This window comes from Sminthopsis crassicaudata, chromosome 2 (genome assembly GCF_048593235.1).
Source record: "Sminthopsis crassicaudata isolate SCR6 chromosome 2, ASM4859323v1, whole genome shotgun sequence".
Lineage (NCBI taxonomy): Eukaryota > Metazoa > Chordata > Mammalia > Dasyuromorphia > Dasyuridae > Sminthopsis > Sminthopsis crassicaudata.
Window position 1 is genome coordinate 294,177,766 of NC_133618.1, and position 22,559 is coordinate 294,200,324.

The window sequence follows — 22,559 nt, forward strand, 5'->3', positions numbered from 1 at the left end:
AAGCCAAAAATTCACCTTTCTCTGGTCACATCTTTTCTTGTCCATGTTATTTACTTTACCTGAAATGCCACCTCCCATCACCCATCTGTCTCCTGTCACTTTTTCCCATTCAGTTCCCTCCAGTTCTTCAAAATAAAATTTAGATGTCATACTGCTTCATAGTGTTTTTCCCTGTTTTTCAACTAGAAATTATCTGTTCCTAAATGAAGTTCTCATAACAATTCATTTGTGGTTTTGCCCAAGTTTCTATGACCCCATTTGGAGTTTTCTCAGCAAAGATACTGGAATTGTTTGATATTTCCTTTGCAGATGAGTAAACTGAAGCCACCAAGGATAAGTGACTTGCTCAGAGTCATACAATTTGTGTCTCAAGATCTCTTCCTGATTCCAGTCCAATATTTTATCCATTGCGCTACTTAGGTAACCCTATTAGCAATTCATAATCTATTACAATTTTGTATGTAATTTTTGTATGTAATTTTCTCCATTTATCCATAATTAAGTATGTAGTTCATAAGGTAATAGAATTAAAATCAAGATTAAAATCCTGCTTAGATAATAGCTGCATGATCCTGGGCAAGATACAATCTCTCTGAGCCTCAGTTTCCCCATTTAAAAAACAGATTAGTTAATAATCGCACCTACCCTCAAAAGGTTATTGTGAGGATGAAATGAGAAAATGCAGAGCACTGTTCAAATAGCAGTCTTCTATACATTTCAACTCTTATCAGTTATTACAATTTCTTGCATTATAATTATTTATCTATGTTTGCCTCTCCCCCAATCCTTGAGACTCTATAAAGGCAGGGAAAGATACTTATATTTTGTGTTTTCTTCAGTATTTTGTGTAGCTATACCTTGTACATTTGTAGATATTTAAATATTTACCACTTGAATGAATCAGTTTCTTATTTTGGCATTTTAATTGTGTTTTCAAATTAATAAATATCAAATTATCTATTAATCTATTAACAAGTAAGACTCCCTTTTAATACTTTAAAGAATATTACTGTTTCATAAATAAATCACTATTTTAAAGATGATGTAGAAGAATCTAAAAACATAGATGGGGGATAAAGGTTTGAGCTTTTCTGGCATTATGACATTTTGCCTATTAGATTAGAAGTAATTGAGTAAAATGGACTAAAGCTTAATTTTTTAAAAGAGGTAAAATTTAAATTAGTAGTTGATAAAGAAGAGTGCAGTTTTAAAAGCTTATACCACAGAGAATGTCACAGTCAAAGGGGGAAAAATAAGAATCTGAGAGAAGAAATAAGGCAATAAGGCATGTGTACAGAAGGTATGAAAAAAGAGTTAGGAGGATTTGAACTTTAATCCCATCTACTCACTGACTAGTTGTGGGTACATGGACTAGTCACTTAATATCTCTCCAGGTATACTGGTCTGATTCTGAGTAGAAATACCTCTATAATCCTGTTTGTTCCTTACCTGAAAGGGTTGTGAAGATTGAATGAGATAATGTTTGTAATGTGTTCTGTAAAATGTTAAAGCCCTTTATAAATGTCAGTTATTAATACCTAAGGTAAAGATGGAGTGGAACAAAGTAATTGCAGATACTGATGATACCAAAAAAGAAACCAAACTCAAGAATTCAAAGAAGAAAAATAAATTTAAGATAAATTTCAAGCATAGATCTGTTTCTAAGGTCCCTAAATACAAATAAAAGAGAAGAAAAAAAAATCAAAGAACAACAAAAAAAAGAATCATAAAGGGGAAGATCCATCCTGTCCATTAGTGTTTAAATGAAACATAGTAGAGAATAGAAAAGGGGGAACTAAATATCCATGGATGGTTGAGAAATGATCAAAGGAATGACAGTGCAAGAACTATGCTTTTATAAAAAGGAAGATCTACAAGAAAGAATAAAGTTCAATGTGGGTCAATCTTGATGTGGTAAAAAGTAAGGAAGGGAAATGATACAAAGTAAAAAATGTTCAAAGGTAATGTATATCTTTGTTAGGCAAAATCTTAGTGACAAGTAATAAAAAGGGGGAAATGGATGAAAAAGGAAGTAATAAATATAATTAAAAGAAGACAAGTCTTATACAATTTGGGATAAGGTAAAAATGAGAAAAGCAAAGGTGAAGAATGAATTCAGACTTCAAAGCAAGTTAAAATAAATGTTCCTATTTTGTTAATGGTCTTTTAGGCAAATTTTTTATTTATTAGATATCAAATTATGATAACTTAATATTCCTAAGAAGCAGATAGCTTGATTACTCTTAATAAATACTGTTAGAACAATTGATATTTAATTTTTAGTGTTTTTTAAATATTTTAGGAGAATCCATTTATAAATTTTTTATAAATAGACTGATAACTATTGAAAGGATTGTTGTTATTCAGTCATTTCAGTCATTTTCCTTTCTTTGGGACCCTATTTGGTGTTTGCTTGGTGAAGATACTAATATCATTTGTCATTTTCTTCTTCAGTTTATTTTTCAGATGAGAAAACTGAGTCAAGCAGGGTAAAGTGACTTGTCCAGGATCATACAACTAGTATCTAAGGCCGAATTTTAACTCAGGTCCTTCTGATTCCTGGCTTAGGTCTCAATCAGCTGCATCACCTAGTTGTTCAAATTTGCTCAATGAAGCTTCTTCCATCCTTCTTTATTGAGCTAAAGAAAATGTGTCCAATCCCTCTTCTACAAAATGACTCTTTAAAAACATTTGGGGGCAGCTAGGTGGCGCAGTGGATAGAGCACCAGCCCTGAATTTAGGAGGACCGGGAGTTCAAATCTGTTCTCAGACACTTAACATTTCCTAGCTGTGTGACCTTGGGCAGATCACTTAAACCCAGCCTCAGAAAATAAAAACATTTGAAGACATCTATCATTTTGTATTTGAGTCTTCTATTTTTGCCCCAAGTTAAACCCATTTCCTTCACTCAGTTTCACATGGTATGGACTTGAAGTCCTTGACCATTCAGATTGACCACCTCTGGATGCCTTTCAATCTATCAGTGCCCTTTCAAAACTGTGTTACTTGGAACTGAATAAAGTTATAGAAATTAGAGAATTCTGAGGATTAGAAGGGACCTTACATTCCAAAACAGAAGTAATATCTACTATAGCATCATCATCATCATCATCATCATCATAGCTAGTATTGAGTTAATGCCTCAAGGTTTTGCAAATGTTATTTCATTTCATCTTCATGGCAATCCTGGAAGATAGTTGCTGTTATTATCCTCATTTTACAAATGAGGACTTTAAGGAATAGAGAAGTTCAAGGTAAGAATCTGAGTGTAGATCTGAACTCAGGTTTTTCTGATTCTAAGCCCAGAACTCTTTTATGTTCTATATACTACCTAGCTGCCTCTAATAGCTCTGAAAATTGATCACCCATCAGCCTTTGCTTGAAAACCTCCAGGGATTGGGAATCTGCCATCTCTTTAGTCAGCCCTTTTTACTCTTCAATAGCTCTGTTTGTTTTTCTGACAACCCAAGATGGTGTTATCTTTTTTGGCTTTGCATCATGCTGATTCAGATTGACTTTATGGTCCACCAAAATCAAACTATTTTTTTTCAGAACAGCTCCCATCTTATACTTGGGAAGTTGATTTTTGTATGTAAGTGCAAGACTTTACATTTGTTTAATCCTGCTGAATTTGTTCTAGCCTATCAATTTTTTTTTTTTTTAGATCTTAAACCTGTCTCCAATGTGTTACCTGTCCTTCCCATTTTTCAGTCATCTACAGATTGAATGAGCCTATTTTGCTTTAATTTAAGTCATTGATAATAATATTATACACCACAGGGCCAAGCACAGACCCCAGGTGAAAGCATTCCTCTCCATCTTCCAGATAATAGTATAAAATGTACAAAGCGTTGCTAAAGTCTAGATAATCCCACTGCATTTCCTTCAGCTAATTTATTAATTCTTTCAAAAAAGGAATTGAAGCAAAATTTAGCATGAACTGTTCTTGTTTAATTTTCATTAGTTTAATAGTGAACAATGTATTTCTCTAGATTAAAAATTGACCCATTATTTGTTCCTGGGTTTTTCCCCCTTATGCAGCATGGCCTAGAAATTGTGGTCATGTACTGATCTGGAAGTCAGGAAAACTTGGTTAGAAATCCCCTTAAATACTAGTTATATAAGTCTAAACAAGTGACTTGACCTGTTTTTGATGAAGCCATGATAACTTTTTGTAATTATCTACCTTTCTGAATGCTTACCATCTCTTTAATGATACATTCTAGAGTGATCTGTCCAAGAATCTACTATTCCAGATGTGGTATAACCATGGCAGAGAACAAAGACACTATCAGCATCTATTCCTAAAAGCTATGCTTCTCTAAATAAATAAATAATATAATTGGTGGGTTTTTTTTGGGGGGGGGCTACCTCATCACACTGCTGGCTTACATTGACTTCACAATCCCCTAAAAATTCTAGGTCAGACAGACTTATCTTGCCATGCTTTTTCTGCCTTGTATTTGCAAAATACAGAAGTTTGACTGCATTTATCCCAGCTGAATTTTATCTTATTACATTCAAACCAATGCTCTAACCTATTATAATTAGAGCAAATATAACATCTACATGGGCGAAATCATGGATCTCACTAAGCATCAAAGTATAGGTTTTCTTTATTCCGGAAGACAACAAAGCCTTTGCCAGGGTCAGATTATTACATGTCCATTTACTTGGACATCAGCTCAGAAGACATGTCTAAATGTGTTAACCATTTATTAACACCTTATTTATGGAACCTAGGCAGTGAAACTGCAGTAGGGGAGCTATGTATCTCTGGCAAGCTAAGTACTCAGACTCAGCGGTATCCACTCCCTAAGGCTAGTTTCACAATCAAAATGGCTCTATTCCCCAAGCCTTTCCAGGAAATGAGAACAAATTGCAAGAAATGCAGTGCAAATTGTGGAAGGTCAGTACATTAGTAACATAGGAGATGAAATGAGTTCAGAAAGAAGGTATAAATCGTAGGAAAATATAAACGAGAGATGGAGGTTTCCCTGCAAACGTGGTGGTCAATACTAGATTAGTGAGGCTCAGCAACCATACAAACATTTAATAATACTTGCAATAATTTTATAGTTCCATCTGTCAGTGAGTTTTTAAGTCTTACAAATGTTAATCAAATCTCAAGTGAACAATATGTTGGTGCTTTCTGAAGAAAGAAATTGACATTGAAAGATTAAACATTTTGCTCCAAGACCCCACAGCACATAAACTCCAGAACTAGAATTAGTATCCATCTTTTGTGTCAACCAGCCATTTGTTCATATTATTAAACATTCTTCCTTTTCAAGAATTTCCCTGAAACAAAAATTTTATAGATATGAGCCTCAGATATTCTTTAAGCACAGCTAACTTCTGGTTGCTACAATGTAGAATCACAAATAGGTTTTAAAGAGTTATTTTCTTATCTTTTCATATCACAGGCATTATTTCATCTGAAAATACTGATTATAATCAGGACATGTTAAAATCTTTAAAAATGTAATTGGGAAATATTTATTGAAATAAAGAAATTTTTAAAGACAAATAACTTTTAAAGATTTAAGAGCTTCAATTAGCACAATAACCAGTGTGTTCCCAGAGATCATTCCCTCAGAAAGAAATAATAGAAACAAGATTCAGAAAAAGACATATTTGTTACAGAGGTTATGTTTTTATTCCTTTTTCCCCATTGGAGGTAGAATGGGAGAGAAAGCCAGAAGAAATGGCTTGCTAGTTAAAAAATAATCTTTTTTGAAAAACAAAAAACTCAAGAAACTAAAGCTGAGAAGTGATTTGTCTGAGATCACAAGGCAGTAAAGTCAAAGGGAAAATATTTGAACCCACATCTTCTAACATCAGAGCCATGCTTCTTTCTATTTCTTTATCACCTTTTCTCAAGTGAACCAAAATGCTGTATATAATATAACCCCAGAATTTAACCACCATCTTGTCACCTTAATCCAAATGAACCCTATGTCACGTCCTTTGTAGAAGCTGATTATTCATCCTAATGATTCAGAAACACAGCCCTACACATAGTCTTGAGGTTGATTTTGTGAGTTAAATATAGTGATCCTATCCTTAAGCAATAACTATCAAACAGCAAATCTGAAATTTATTTTATTTGCTCTTATGATAATAAAATAGAAGCAGAAATCGATCCTGACATGGTATCCTGGATGTCAAAAGTTATACATTATAGATAAATGGGAGTTCCTGTGACTTTCTTTCTGATGGTTATATGCTATCAAAAATATTGTGATAGGTTTTGGTCATTGAGACTTTTTTTTGACTACTGATCTTTCCAATGAATTTTTAAAATTCTTTAGCACAGAACTAGCTCTTTAAATTGGGGTTATAGATAAACAGAACACAAATTTCTTCATCTTAAAAGTGTTAGGGCTCAATACTTATGACAATATAAACATCAGAGGTATTTTTGATGACTTTGAACTGGCTTAATTTTTTTTAATATAATGAATTGGGAATGAGTGTGAATATCAAATTAACTTCTCTTAACAAAAAAGAAAAAAAAAAGCATTGCATTGATGAATAGTGAAGTTGTCTCTACTGTTGTGTTGAAAGCATTTATGAATGAGTGTAATTTCTCTCTTGATTTATAATTGGTCCCTATGAGAGAAGTCAATTACTTTATGTGTAATGGGCTTCAAAAGGCAGAAGTGTAAAGTATTTTTTATCCTTATACATGTAGGTTTGCTTTTATTCAGCAATGGGAAAATAAATAAAATGAATACTTTAATCTAACTTTTAGAGCACTTGAAACAATGAACTGCAATATGAAGATAGCTGCAATAAGTTTCCCATAGGAAGCCCCTTTCGCTTTCAGCATCCTTAAATAAGAAGACTAAATGTTGGAGTAAGAACTAGCAAACAATCTTCAGTTCTTTACTAAAATTTCAGAAAGATCATCTTATTGAGTCTTTCTTGAAAGAGCATTTGTACCGTTTTTGGGAGCATTTTTCAGTGGAGGCAAATTTCTCTTCCTTTTCATACATATTTTAATGCATATCAAGTGTCTCATTATAGAATAGTTGTGTTGTAGTCCCGTATTCTGCATCTCTAGCCAACCTCTCTTCTTCATTCACACACTAGTTGCAAAATAACAATTGAAATACTTTTAATATTCCACAGTTACTTTTAGATTCTCTCTTTGTCAGCAACTTTATTGTTTGAAGTCCACTTTACTTACATTTTTCAACCCATATAGATCATGGTGGCTCCTGTATATGTTCTCTCTCATTTCTCAGGGAGCCTAACACTTCACTCTTTTCCCTACCACTCCTTAACTCTTGGACACAGATACCTGACGTCATTGTTTATATTAATTCCCCCATAATACCCTAACTTTCCATTTTCTCTATCTTCTTAAACTTGTGGCCAACTCCATTCGGTTTCAGGTCCCTATCCTGTGAATCTTACCAATTACCCACAGATGTCCCCCTTATTCAATCAAAAAGAGTAACTATAAGTAATCTTCTAGAGGAAGAATTGATAAATAGAAGTATGTATAGAATAATTTCACATTCACACATATGTGAGTATATGTATATATGATATATATTTGCCTATTTGTGTCTAGTGGTAACCATCTCTAGGATAGGGATGGAGATAGGGAAGAACAAAAAGAAATTTACACAATAATTTTGTTGTATATTTGATAGGAATAGCAAATTGTTCATAGCAGATGTGCAGTTTCATGTTCAATCATCTTTTTTATTATACTATGCTATGAAATATTTGTTTTATCTCATAATTTAAAATATTTTTTGAAAAAGAATAACCATAATCGCTTATCATTCTGTGGACTTATGCCTCTATTACTAAATGTATTCTCCTTCTGTGTCATGGCGTCTAATCCATCTACCCTCCATACCAACTCTGGCCCATATGCCTTCCCTGACCACTTTCCTAGTGGTAACCATTCCCAGTTTCCTTACTATAGTTAACCACTTGCTATATTCTCATTCTTCTTATTCAGGGTTGAGTCAAGAGCAGATGTCTTTTGAAGTCCCTTCTCACTCTAAGATTCTATGATTAAATAGCTGCTTACTCTAGGTATACTATTTCTGTAACTAGTGAGTAATACTAAGCTACCATCCCCTCAGGATGAAGCTGATTGGGACTGCACAGGGTGGAGGAGGGAGCATCTCAGGACATAGAACTGCACTAACAAATTCAAGGAGCAAGGACATTGAATTGGGACCGAGAGGAGCAGAAATAAAGGAAGGTGCTAAAAATAAAATTTGAGGACTTTACAGATTTGTATTGAAACTATGGTTTAAGGATTTGTGTCTCTTTGAATATATTAAAAATAATTTCTACAAATATGCCTGGGAAGGGAAAGGATTAAAATGTGTTAAGATAAATGAAGACTTATATTTCATTGATTTTTACTGAAATGGACTAGACTGATTTCTAAAGTGCTTTCTCACACTAGTTCAGTTATCTATTTATCTATGGTTTTTAACTAAGATTTTTATTGTTATTGTTCAATCATTTTAGGGTATTTGATTCTTTGTGACCCCATTTAGGATTTTCTTAGCAAAGATAATAGAATAGCTTGCCATTTCCTTCTCCGTGTCATTTTACAGATAAGGAAACTAAGGCACTTAGAGTTAAGTGACTTTTCCAGAGTCACACAGCTAGTTAGTGTCTGAAGCTGAATTTGAACTTAGCTCTTCCTGACTTCAGGCCCTGTACTCTATCCATTGAGCCACATAGCTGCTTAACTAAGTTGAGGAAAATCTAAATCTCTTTTTGAACTTTGAAAAAACTTACAAGATAGAATATGACAGTAGCAAATGGGAAATACAATGAATTTGAAGAAGGGATCATTGTCTTTTGTGAGAGTCAAAAAAGGCTTATGAACCACTGAGTTGGACCTTCAAGGAAAAGAAATATTTTAACAGAAATAGAAGAGGATGGAATGTAGAAAATGGCAAGCTATTCTATTATCTTTGCTAAGAAAATCCTAAATGGGGTCACAAATATATGCAGTTAGAAGAGTGAAGGATGAGGTCCAGGACTTCTAGAGTCCATTTACACTTGAGCATACAAGTGAAAGAGTAGAAATGTTATGAAAGAAGGCAGGGCATTTGGAGCCAGTTAGTGGCTTCAGATTTTAAAATGGCTATATTTATGTTTGTTTTACTCATTTGACTAAATAATTGATTGATTTTGAGGATGGGTCTGAGAATCTGTTCCAAGCTGGAAGCACACTTGCACTGTGATGAGCATGAAAGCCTTGATTGCCTCTGTTTGTGACCAAAGCCAAGTCACTCTTCCTTCCCTGTGTCACTCTCAAGGATTCACCATTTTGGTGCCAGACTTAATAGACATCCAACAGGCTAATCTTACTACAATTCAGAATTCCCAAACTCAAATGACCACCAGCCTCAACCTCCCAGGAGCAAGGATTACAAGCATTTGCCTTGAAGACTGTCTTTATGGAGACATTTAGACATGCAGCCACTATAAGACAAATTCTCTAACAGTGATCAAGTTTCCTGTTGTATTCCTAGGCAGACTGAGTAAACTTCTTAGTTTAATAAAACTTTATTTGGATCCTCCATTTTGATTGATGCTTCCTTGCATTCAGTTAGCTTTAATATTTTTTCTTTCCTCCAAAAAGTACTTATTATCATCTGCAGAAAAGAGTATGATGACAGTAATATAGTGAAAATGGAACTGCCTGTGAATTAAAATGTTATTGTTGATGCATCTACTCTGTTGGCCTTGTACCTGTCACTAAGATTATTTGGGCCTCAGCTTCCTTATCCATAAAATGAAGGAGTTCGTGTAGAGGACCTATAAGGTCTAAGGCTAGATTTATGATATTATTAAACAAAATAATTTTAGTTTTAAAAATCTGTTTAGAATGTCTAGAATATTAATCAGGTTTTACACGTGGGATTTTGAATAAGATCTCTTCTGGTACTTTTGCCCTAGACAGTCTCACTAAGAGTTAGTCTTGTCTTCAAAGTGATTAATATAGAATAGACATAAACTTAGAAACCAGCTCTATTATGTGATTTATTAAAGTTCTTTGATGATTTGAACACACATATTAAAAGCAATAGATTCTACCAAATAATACATTTTCCTTTTACTACAACTGAATTGTAAATTATACATTTATTTCAGATTAGTCCACAGAATTCCAAATTCATCATAATATCTAGTTCTTCACAAACTCCTTTCATTTCCCAGTAGGCTACTTCCTCTCAATTCATTTCCCATTTGAAAAGTAACTCTGACCCACTGGATGTTGGACACAATTTATCCTTCAAACATTGGTGTCCAATGCCGTCAATTCTCAGCTACTTAGACATTGAAAGTCTTGCATTATGGGAAAATCAGTATATTTACCAGATTTTACCAGAATATTTAAATTTACTAGTTGTGGATATATTACCAGATCTAGTCAGGAAGTTCTGAATTCAAATCTCTCCTGTGACCTGTTTGCCTCAGTTTCCTCATCTGTAAAATTGGTGTAATAATACCAAATTTCTTCTGAGAATAAAATGAGATATTTGTAAAATATTTTGCAAATGTGAAAGCACTATATTATTCCATTAGCAATATGATTTCTCTAAAAATTTTTCTAATTAAAAAAAATACTTCTTGTACGGATCCCTTTTTGGACATTTACTTAATAAAAGAAATTAAAACAATTACTGCAAATGAAGCAACATGTATTTTTTACTTCCACCAACTCATTATATAACTTAATTTAACAAAATAGAATGCTGATATAATTCTAACAAGTATTTATTGACTTCCCCTGCACTAGGCACTATGATAATGATAACTAGGAGAATACAAAAGCCTTAGATGAACTGATCCCTGTCTTGAAGAAGCTGACATTCCACTTGGAAAGGCAAGTTATATACAGTGATAAAAATGCTATATAAATAGGTATGAGAAGGGTAGTACACAGTGTATAATTTATTTAGAGTAAAATTAATAGACTTTTATTTTTTTCTTTTAAATTTGTGTGGTCTTTTAAAATTACAAGCATTTATTCTCTTTTCATTTAATTGGGAAAACAAAACAAAACCCTTATAACAAATATGCATCATTATGAAAAACAAAAATTCTAATTGGCCATCTCCAAAAATGGAGGTGTCCCTCATTTTGCATCTTGAATTTGTGATGTCATAGGAAACATGCATCATCCCTAATCCACTGGATTTATGGCTAGTTATTATATTGCTCAGAGGGCCTACATCAGCCAATGTACTGATGTAAGATGTAAGATGTAAAATGATGATAATGTAAGATAAATCTTACAGTATTGTTGCTTTATACATTATTTTCCTAGGACTGCTCACTTTACTTACGCTGTCTTAGTTCCTACAATCTTTATAAAAACAAAAACGCATGAAACCTTTATCAAAGAAACCTGAGACAAATCTTTTTTCTCATTTAACCTTTTCCCTTCTAATTTTAGCTGTATTGCTTTTGTTTTGTACAAAAAGGTTTTAATTTTATATAATAAAAATTAACCATTTATCTTCCATGATCCTTTTTTTTTTTTGGCCTGAGATCATTTTGTGCTCCATTAACTTAGAAGGAGGAAAACAAGACTGTAGTTTAGGATTTAGTATTAAGCAGAAATAACTAACATTCTAGGGAGACAAAGAGATGGAAATCAGTGCCACACACACATGGATTAGAGGAGAAGGATAAAACTGAAGAAGAGTGAGAGAAGATGTAAAGTTGAATTAGGTGAGAGCCAAAAAGCCGTGTCTATTGATGGAGGATTTTGCCTAACAGTCTAAGAAATTTAGAGTAGGTTTAACATGCAAAGTATTGTTCTTGAGCATCGCTATCTAAGTTCCTGTAGGGCAGGAACTTTGTCATATTTACATCAATTAGTGTACTGATTACATTATACATAATAAATACTTTAAAATGTTTGTGAATAAATGGAAGTAGCATGAAAAAAATGTCATTTTATTTTTAAGTTTTAAATTATAAATTCTTTGTCTCCTTACCACTTCTTCCCCCAGTCACTGAGAAGGCAAGCAGCATATCAGTTATACATGTAAAATCATACAAAACACATTTCCTCGTTAGGCATATTGCCAGAAAAGTAAGAAAATTAGTTTGAAGAATTCATTATAAATTTTTTCTTCATGAGTCCTTAGGAATTATCTCATTGTATTGATCAAAGTAGCCAAGTATTTCACAGTTGAACATCATTATAACCTTGCATACATAATGATCTCCCACTTCCTCTCATTTCATTTTTCATCAGTTCAAATAAGTCTTGCCATATTTTTCTGAAACCAACCCCTCATCATTTCTTGTAGCACAATAGTACTCCACAATCATATGATGACAACTCCTCAATTTCCAATTGTTTACCACCAAAAAAAGAACTTTTTTTTTTATAGCTTTTTCTTTACAAGATATATGCATGGGTAATTTTTCAGCATTGACAATTGCAAAACCTTTTGTCACAAATTTTCCCCTCCTTCTCTCCACCCCCTCCTCCAGACAGCAGGTTGACCAACATGTCATATATGTTAAAGTATATGTTAAATACAATACACACATACACATACACATACATACACACACAGTCCATACAGTTATTTTGCGGTACAAAAAGAATCAGACTTTGAAACAGTGTACAATTATCCTGTGAAGGAAATTAAAAATGCAGGTGGACAAAAATAGGGGGATTGGGAATTCTATGTAGTGGCTCATAGTCATCTCCCAGAGTTCTTTCACTGGGTGTAGCTGGTTCAATTCATTACTGCTCTATTGGAACTGATTTGGTTCATCTCATTGTTGACCAAAAAAAAAGGAGTTTTATAAATACTTTGTACAAATACATCCTTTCCCTTTTTCTTTTATCTCTTTGAAGTGGTGTTGCTGGGTTAAAAAATACGCACAGTTTGATAGCTGTGTAGACATAGTTCCAAATTACTCCCCAGAATAGTTGGGCCTATACACTACTTTACCAACAATTCATTAATGTACCTATTTTTTTGTCTCAACTTTTCCAGCATTTGTCATTTCTGAAAGGTATCCCTCAAGCATTGTTTTCATTTTCTTTTCTCTAATCAATAATGATTTAGAACATTTTTTTCATATGACTTGTTATCTTTGATTTCCTCTTTTGAAGGTCATTTGACTAGTTATCAATTGGGGAATAGCTTTTATTTTTATAAATTTGACTTTGTTTTTTATATATCTGAGAAGTGAGACTTTTGTCAGAGAAATTTGCTATAAAATTTTTGATATTTACTTCATTGTCTATGGTACCTTTTAGCAAAATGTATTTTCCCTGATTATCTTTTAAAATTTGATTTATTTTTGCTTTTACTTTGTTTTCTATAATAATAACTACTCCTACTTTTTTTTACTTCAGCTTAAGCATAATAGATTGCTCCACCCCTTCATTTCAGTTTTGAGTGTGTCCTGTTGCCTTTAGTGTGTCTGTTAAATTTTTGGATTCTGGTTTATAAGACATTTTTCTATCCACTTCAATTTTATGAGTGAGTTTATCCCCATCATATTTGAAGTTTGCTAACTGTATATTTCTCTCCATCCCATTGAATTTTGCTAAATTTTCTCTTTTCCTTTTTATTCTGTCCCTTCTCAAAAATCTAATTTGTTTCTAATCACTGCTTCCCTTAATCCATACTCTTTTTTTCCTCTCCCTTTTCCCTCCTATTTATTTACAGGGTACACACAATACATGGTGTGTGTATATATTCTTTTTTTTTTTTTTTTTTTTTTTTTTTTTTTATTTTCATTTTCCACTGTCCCCATCCCATCCCATTTTCTATTTTGTACTAAAAGACCTTCTTTGCCCTAAATGTTCCCCATTTTATTTCTTTGTTCTCTCCCAGTGTCTCTCCTGCTAACTTATTCATTTTTTTGCAGATTATTTTAACATAATCGATTCGCACCCATATACCCTACAACTCTGTAAAATTTTAGTTACTCTAATGATAAAGTTCTTAGGACTTACATATATCATCTTTTCATATAGGAATATAAGTAGTTTAACCTTATTCAGTCTCTTATGATTTCTCTTTCATATTTACCTTTTAATGCTTCTCTTTAGTCTTGTGTTTGAAGGTTATATTTTCTGTTCAACTCTTCTATTTTCATCAGGAAATATTAAATGTCCATTTCCCCCTGAAGGATTACACTCAATTTTGCTAGGTAGGTTATTCTCGGTTGTAATCCTGGCTTCTTTGCCTTTTTGAATATGATATTCCAAGCCCTCTACTCCTTTAATATGGAAATTGTTAAATCTTGTGTGATCCTGACTGTAACTTTACCATATCTGAATTCTTTCTTTCTGGCTTCTTGTAGTCTTTTCTCTTTGATTTTGGAGCTCTGGAATTTGGCTATAATAATCCTGGGATTTTTGTGTTCAGGAGATAATTGGTGGATTCAGTTTTTATTTCACTGAATAGGTAGTCTAATAATTTTTAGACTTTGATCTTCTTTGATCTATTTTTCCAAGTTAGTTTTTTTTTGTTCTGATGAAATAGTTTACATGTTCAATTTTTTCATTTTTTATTTTATTTTATTGTTTCTTGATATTTCGTAGTCATTACCTTTTACTTGCTCAATTCTAATTTTTAACAAATTATTTTCTTCAGTGAAATTTTGTGCCTCTTTTCCCATTTGGTCACTTCTGCTTTTTCTTTAGTGAATTTTTGTACTTCCTTTTTCATTTGACCTATTCTACTTTTCAAGGAATTCTTCAGCAAATTTTTGTGCCATATTTATCTTTAGGCCAATTCTGTTCTTTAAGTTGTTATTTCTTTTTCAGTGTTTCTTATTGTTCCTCTTCTACCAAGCTGTTCATTTTCTTTTCCCATTTTTTCCCTCTATCACACTTATTTTGTTCTTCCAGGAATTTTGTTGAGTTTGGGCCAAGTAGCATTTTCTTTGAGGGGCTTATTTAGTTTTTCCCAGATTATTGTTTTCTTATGAGTTTGTCTTGATTTTCCCTGCCTTCAAAGCAGATTTTTATAGTCATGTTCTCTTTTTGTTGCTTCCTCATTTTCCAGACTATTTCTTAACTTTGAATTATGAATTATGTTAAAGTTGAACATTTCTGACCTGGGGAGGGGAGACACTCTTCCAGGCTTCAGATTCTTCCATGCTGCTAGTGTATCTGTAGGTTCAGGGCTTCTAAGGTGGTGTGATTTGGAGAGAAGTATGGGTATTGTTTCTCCTGGTCTGCATTTTGGTCCTTTCCCAGAAAGAGCCCCTACTTCCCTGAAGCCACAAGCACTAAAAGTTCCATTGGCCTTGGATCTGGGAACAAGTTTTCTGTTTTTTTGAAGCCACTTTGCTAAAGTTCCTGTCTGTCTTGGAATGCAACTAGGCCCTGCTCCCTTACAACCCATCACAAATGCTTCTCTCCACCCTGGAAGTTCAATCTACAGCTGCACATGGGTAGTAGAGTTCCCAGTCAGCACCAGCTATAGCCACTGCCAGCGATAGGTGCCCTATAATCTCTTTCTGACCATTTCTCTGACTCCCTTCTTGTCTTTGGGATGAGAGTGCTGTAAGCTGTTATAGGTGCCGTTGCTGCTGCAGCAGCATAGGTGCACTCCAGGCTAACCTCCACTCTGATGTCATAGACCTCTCTTGCCAAGGCCAGAAAAAGGGGTTACCCTGATCTTTTGTTGCATCTGATTTGACTCCAATCATCATTTTAAAATTGTTTGAAAGGAAAGGGTGAAAAAGTTTAGCTAAATCACTGCCTCTAAACTACCATCTTGGCTCCATCCATAACAATGGCATTTTAGAACAATTAATCCAGCTCCTTCTTGCAGTTACTCATAATTCATGAAGAGGCTCTGGGTTCACCTAAGTATTTGTCATTGCCTTGTTATCCTTGGCAGATCTTATAAGCTGGAGAGTATGGACCTGGCAATAGAGGATCCCTCCTTTATCTGGGGATGAGAATAGCAACATTTTTAAAATTAATTTTATAATTATAAAATTTTTTTGACAGCACATATGCATGAATAATTTTTTATAGCATAATCCCTTGTATTCATTTTTCCAAATTTTCCCCTCCCTCCCTCTACTTCCTCCCCTAGATGACAGGCAATCCCATACATATTAAATGTGTTATAGTATAACCTAGATACAATATATGTGTGTAATTTTCTTGTTGCACATTAAGAATTGGATTCCGAAGGTATAAGTAACCTGGGTAGAAAGACAGCAGTACTAACAGTTTACATTCACTTCCCAGTGTTCCTTCTCTGGATGTAGTTGTTTCTGTCCATCATTGATCAACTGGAAGTGAGTTGGATCTTCTCTATGTTGAAGATATCCACGTCCATCAGAATATATCTTCATACAATATTGTTGTTGACATGTATAATGATCCCCTAGTTCTGCTCATTTCACTCAGCATCAGTTGATGTAAGTCTCTCCAAGCCTCTCTGTATTCATCCTGCTGGTCATTTCTTACAGAGCAATAATATTCCATAATCTTCCTATACCATAATTTACCCAACCATTCTCCAATTCATGAACATCCATTCATCTTCCAGTTTCTAGCCACTACGAAAAGAGCTGCCACAAACATTTTGGCACATACAGGTCCCTTTCTCACCTTTAGTATTTCTTTGGGATATAAGCCCAGTAGTAGCACTGCTGGATCAAAGGGTATGCACAGACTGATAACTTTTGGGCATAGTTCCAAATTGCTCTCCAGAATGGCTGGATTCTGTCACAACTCCACCAACAATGCATTAGTGTCCCAGTTTTCCCACATCCCCTCCAACATTCATCATCATTTGTTCCTTTCATCTTAGCCAATCTGATAGGTGTGTAGTGGTATCTCAGAGTTGTCTTAATTTGCATTTCTCTGATCATTATTGATTTGGAACACTCTTTCATATGAGTGGAAATAGTTTCAATTTCATCATCTGAGAATTGTCTGTTCATATCCTTTGACCATTTATAAATTGGAGAATGGTTTGATTTCTTATAAATTAGGGTCAGTTCTCTATATATTTTGGAAATAAGGCCTTTATCAGAACCTTTAACTGTAAAAATATTTTCCCAATTTGTTACTTCCCTTCTAATCTTGTTTGCATTAGTTTTGTTTGTACAAAAGCTTTTTAATTTGATGTAATAAAAATCTTCTATTTTGTGATCAATAATGATCTCTAGTTCTTCTTTGGTCATAAATTCCTTCCTCCTCCACAGGTCTGAGAGGTAGACTATCCTCTGTTCCTTTAGTCTATTTATGATCTCATTCTTTATGCCTAAATCATGGACCCATTTTGATCTTATCTTGGTATATGGTAGTGTGGGTCCATATCTAATTGCTGCCATACTAATTTCCAGTTTTCCCAACAGTTTTTTTTTCAAATAATGAATTCTTATCCCAAATGTTGGTATCTTTGGGTTTGTCAAACACTAGATTGCTGTAGTTGTACCCTATTTTGTCCTGTGTACCTAATCTGTTCCACTGATTGACTAGTCTATTTCTTAGCCAATACCAAATGGTTTTGGTGACTGCTGCTTTATAATATAGCTTTAGATCAGGTACAGCTAGACCACCTTCATTTAATTTTTTTTCATTACTTCCCTTGAAATTCTCGACCTTTTGTTGTTCCATATGAATTCTGTTGTTATTTTTTCTAGGTCATTAAAATAGTTTCTTGGGAGTCTGATTGGTATAGGACTAAATAAATAGATTAGTTTGGGGAGTAATGTCGTCTTTGTTATATTCGCTTGGCCTATCCACAAGCACTGGAATGTCTTTCCAATTATTTAAATCTGGATTTATTTTTGTGGCAAGTGTTTTGTAATTTTGCTCATATAATTCCTGACTCTCCTTTAGTAGATGGATTCCCAAATATTTTATATTCTCAACATTTGTTTTGAATGGAATTTCTCTTTGTATCTCTTGCTGTTGCATTTTGTTGGTGATGTATAAAAGTTCTGAGGATTTATGTGGATTTATTTTGTATCTAGCAAATTTGCTAAAGCTGTGAATTATTTCCAATAACTTTTTATTAGAATCTCTGGGGTTCTCTAAGTATACCATCATATCATCTGCAAAGAGTGACAGTTTGATTTCCTCATTACCTACTCTTATTCCTTTAATCTCTTTCTTGACTCTTATTGCCAAGGCTAGCATTTCTAATACAATATTGAATAGTAATGGTGATAGTAGGCAACCTTGTTTCACTCCTGATCTTACTGGGAAAGGTTCCAGTTTATCTCCATTACATATTATGCATACTGACAGTCTTAAATATATGCTCCTGACTATTCTAAGGAATAGTCCATTTATTCCTATACTCTCAAGCATTTTTAGTAGCAGTGGATGTTGGATTTTATCAAATGCTTTTTCTGCATCTATTGAGATGATCATATGGTTTTTATTAATTTGATTATTAATATGGTCAATTATACTAATAGTTTTCTTAATATTAAACCAGCCCTTAATTCCTGGTATAAATCCTACTTGATCATAGTGTATTATCCTGGGGATGATTTTCTGAAGTCTTTTTGCTAATATCTTATTTAAGATTTTAGCATCAATATTCATTGAGGAGATTGGTCTATAGTTTTCTTTCTCAGTTTTCGATCTACCTGGTTTAGGTATCAGTATCATGTCTGTGTCATAAAAGGAGTTTGATAGGACTCCTTCATCCCCTATTTTTTCAGATAGTTTATATAACATTGGGGCTAATTGTTCTTTAAATGTTTGGTAGAATTCACATATAAATTCATCTGGTCCTGGGGATTTTTTCCTGGGGAGTTGATTAGTAGCTTGTTCTATTTCTTTTTCTAAAATGGGACTATTTAAGCAATTTATCTCCTCCTCTGCTAATCTAGGAAGCCTGTATTTTTGGAGGTAGTCATCCATTTCACTTAAGTTATCAAATTTATTGGCATAAAGTTGGGCAAAGTAACTCCTTATTATTTCTGTAATTACCTCTTCATTGGTGGAAAGATCCCCCTTTTCATTTGTAAGACTAACAATTTGATTTTACTCTTTCCTTTTTCTGATCAGATTTACCAAAGGTTTATCTATTTTATTGGCTTTTTCATAAAACCAACTCTTGGTTTTATTTATTAATTCAATAGTTTTTTACTTTCAATATTATTGATTTCTCCTTTTAATTTTAGTATTTCAAGTTTGATTTTTGGTTGGGGGTTTTTAATTTGGTCTTTTTCTAGCTTTTTAAGTTGCAGGCCCAGTTCATTAATCTTCTCTTTCTCTATTTTGTTCAAATAAGCCTCTAAAGATATAAAATTTCCTATTCTTACTGCTTTAGCTGCATCCCACAAATTTTGGCATGATGTCTCATCGTTGTCATTATCTTGGGTGAAGTTATTAATTGTTTCTATAATTTGCTGTTTCATCCAATCATTCTTTAAGATGATATTATTCAGTTTCCAATTACTTTTTGTCTATTTACCCCTAACTTCTTATTGAATGTAGTTTTTATTGCATTGTGATCTGAGAAGAAGGCATTTACTATTTCTGCCTTCCTGCATTTAATTTTGAGATCTTTATGTCCCAATATATGGTCAATTTTTGTATAGGTTCCATGAACTGCTGAGAAGAAAGTATACTCCTTTCTATCACCATTCAGTTTTCTCCAAAGGTCTATCATATATAGTTTTTCTAATGTTCTATTTACCTCTTTAATTTCTTTCTTATTTGTTTTGTGGTTTGATTTGTCTAATTCTGAGAGTGCAAGGTTGAGATCTCCCACTATTATAGTTTTGCTGTCTATTTCTTCTTGCAACTCTCTTAACTTTTCCTTTAGAAAGTTAGATGCTATACCACTTGGTGCATATATGTTTAGTATTGATATGGCTTCATTGTCTATGCTACCTTTTAGCAGGATATAGTTTCCTTATCTCTTTTAATTAGATCAATTTCTGCTTTTGCTTGATCTTAGATAAGGATGGCAACCCTTGGTTTTTTGGCTTTACCTGAAGCATAATAGATTCTGCTCCAACCTTTTACCTTTACTCTGTATGTATCTCCCTGCTTTAAGTGTGTTTCCTGTAAACAACATATTGTAGAGTTCTGACTTTTAATCCTGTCTGCTATCCTCCTCCTTTTAATGGGAGAGTTCATCCCATTCACATTTACAGTTAAGATTACTAATTCTGTATTTCCTGCCATCATATTATCCCTGGATTGTGCTTTTTTTAATCTCTTGACCCCCTTGAACCCCTTCCCCAATATTTAATTTATAGACCCCACTTGTGACACGCAACCCTCCCTTTTTAGTATCCCTCCCCCCTCCTTTTAAGTCCCTTCCCCTTTCTTGTACCCTTCCCTTATTCCCCTTTTCCTTTTCCCTTTTCCTCTCCCCCCTGTTAATGAGGTGGGAGAAAATTCTCTGAAAAACAAATATGTCAATTATTTACTCTTTGAGCCTACACTGATGAGAGTAAGATTCACACAATGTTTCTCCCCCTCTCTGAATTCCCTCAGATGTGGTAGATTTTCTATGCCTCTTCCTGGGATGTAGTTTCCCTCTTTTTATCTCTCTGTTTTTCTGATACTAGCCCCTTCCCTTTACTACTTCCCTTTTTATGTTATATCAGTAAAATCAAATTATCCATGTGGACTTTCTGTATATCCACATGGACTTTCTGTATATCCACAACAGAGATACAGTTCTCAAGAGTTCTTTTTACCTTTTTCTGCTTCTCTCTAGTCTTGTGGATGTAGATCAAATTTTTTGTTGTAAGTCTGGTTTTTTTTTTTAGAAACAAATGGAATTCCTCTGTTTCATTAAATGACCATCTTCTTCCATGGAAGAAAATGCTAAATTTAGCTGGGTAGTTTATTCTTGGTTGCAATCCTTGTTCTTTTGTCTTTCAGAATCTCAGGTTCCAGGCCCTTCGATCCTTTAGTGTGGAGGCAGCCAGATCTTGGGTGACCCTTATTGTGGCACCTTGATATTTGAATTGCTTTTTCCTAGCTGCTTGCAATATTTTTTCCTTAGTTTGGTAGTTCTGCAGCTTAGCCACAATGTTCTGTGGAGTTCTTTTTATAGGTTCTTTTTCAGAAGGTGTTCGATGAATTCTTTCAATGCCTATTTTCCCTTCTGTTTCTATTATCTCTGGACAGTTCTCTTTGATGATTTCCTGTAAAATAGAATCTAGGCTCTTTTTTTCATCATAATTTTCAGGAAGTCCAATGAGCCTCAGATTATCTCTTCTATATTTTCCAGGTCTATAGATTTTCCCAGTAAGTATTTGACGTTATTCTCTAGCTTTTCATTTTTTTGTTTTGTTTTGTTTTGTTTGACTGATTCTTGGTTTCTCAATAAATCATTCATTTCTATTTGTTCCGTCCTGATTTTTAATGAGTTATTTTTTTCATTCACATTTTTTAGTTCTTTTTGTATATGCCCAATTGAGTTTTTAAATGAATTATTTTGCTCTGTTGAATTTTTTTCCATTTCACTATTTTTTTTTTTTAGTGAGTAATTTTCTTTTTCTAATTCAGAAATCCTACTTTCTTGGGAATTTTTTACCTTTCCAATTCAGAAATCCTACTTTCCTGTGATTTTTAAAAAACCTTTTCTAATTCACAAATTTTGTTTCCCTGCACCTCCTGTGAATTCTTTATTTTTTCCAACTCAAATTTCATGACGTTGTTATTCTCTATCATAGCTCTCTTTCCTTTCCCCATTTTTCTTCAAACTCTCTTAACTTTTTAATAGTCTCTTCTAGGAGAGAGTTATGTGATGGGGGGCAGGTATCATTCCCCTTTAGGTTGTGACCTAGAGACTGTCTGGTGTAAGCCTCCTCGGGGTTGGATACCTGCTCTTTCTCTGTGTAGAAGGTTCTCTTCAGCTTCTTACTCATTGTTAAAAAAATCTGTTGAGGTTTGCCCTTGGAGTAAGAAGTTTATTTATTTACCATCTTCCTCCCAGACCAACGGTAGAATGCAACAACCCTGTGCCTGAGCTAAAAGAGAGCTCTGGGAGAGAGTTCCCCTCCCCCCCGGAAGTGACCTAGAGATGGTTAGCACAGCTGCATAGCAAGGAGTGCCCAGTGAAGGACCCCTGCTGTGTGGCCTAGCGACTGCCCTGAGTTTTAAGGCAGAACAGTGAAAGCGTCACAAACCCCAGCCAATGCCTCCTTTGGGCCGTGGATATCAGTAGCTGACAAGAAAAGCCCCTGCACTCACACCAGAAGTGTCTGCCCAGAAACCACGGTCCCTCCTTCAAAGGTTCCGCTACTCTGGGAGTTCCACTTCTCTGGGAATTCCACTGCTGCTAGAATTCCACTGCCTCAGGCTGAGCCCTGCACTATGTGAATTAGAAGCTGCCTTGGGCTGCGTCCCCGCTATTCAGGCTCTCAACTATCCCAAGGAGAAACCCCGGGCAGCAGAAGGAGTTTGTTAGGTCACTTCCAGATTGGGGTGGTTCTAGGTTCTGGCTTTATATTTTAAAGTGGCTTGATTTCTCTTCTGAACTGCTGTTTTATAAGCAGAGAAGAGCTAACAACCTGTGTCAGATTCCTCTATCTCAGTGGCTTCTCTGATCCCAGAG

At 34.2% G+C, this 22,559-nt stretch overlaps 1 protein-coding gene across 3 annotated transcripts in view; it reads left to right on the forward strand.

Annotated features, from left to right (window-relative positions):
• EFCAB11 (EF-hand calcium binding domain 11) overlaps nt 1-22,559 on the forward strand; it is a 163,206-nt gene that overhangs the window by 95,540 nt on the left and 45,107 nt on the right. Inside the window, exon 6 of one of the 3 annotated variants that reach the window (XM_074289754.1) lies at nt 10,799-11,530. The exons of 1 other annotated variant lie outside the window; for it this stretch is intronic. In XM_074289754.1, the coding sequence (XP_074145855.1) occupies nt 10,799-10,820 (22 nt within the window). In that variant the 3' untranslated portion in view covers nt 10,821-11,530. Of the gene's footprint in view, nt 1-8,111; nt 8,335-10,798; nt 11,531-22,559 lie in introns of those variants that run through there. One more of the 3 variants, XM_074289752.1, reaches the window with a different exon arrangement.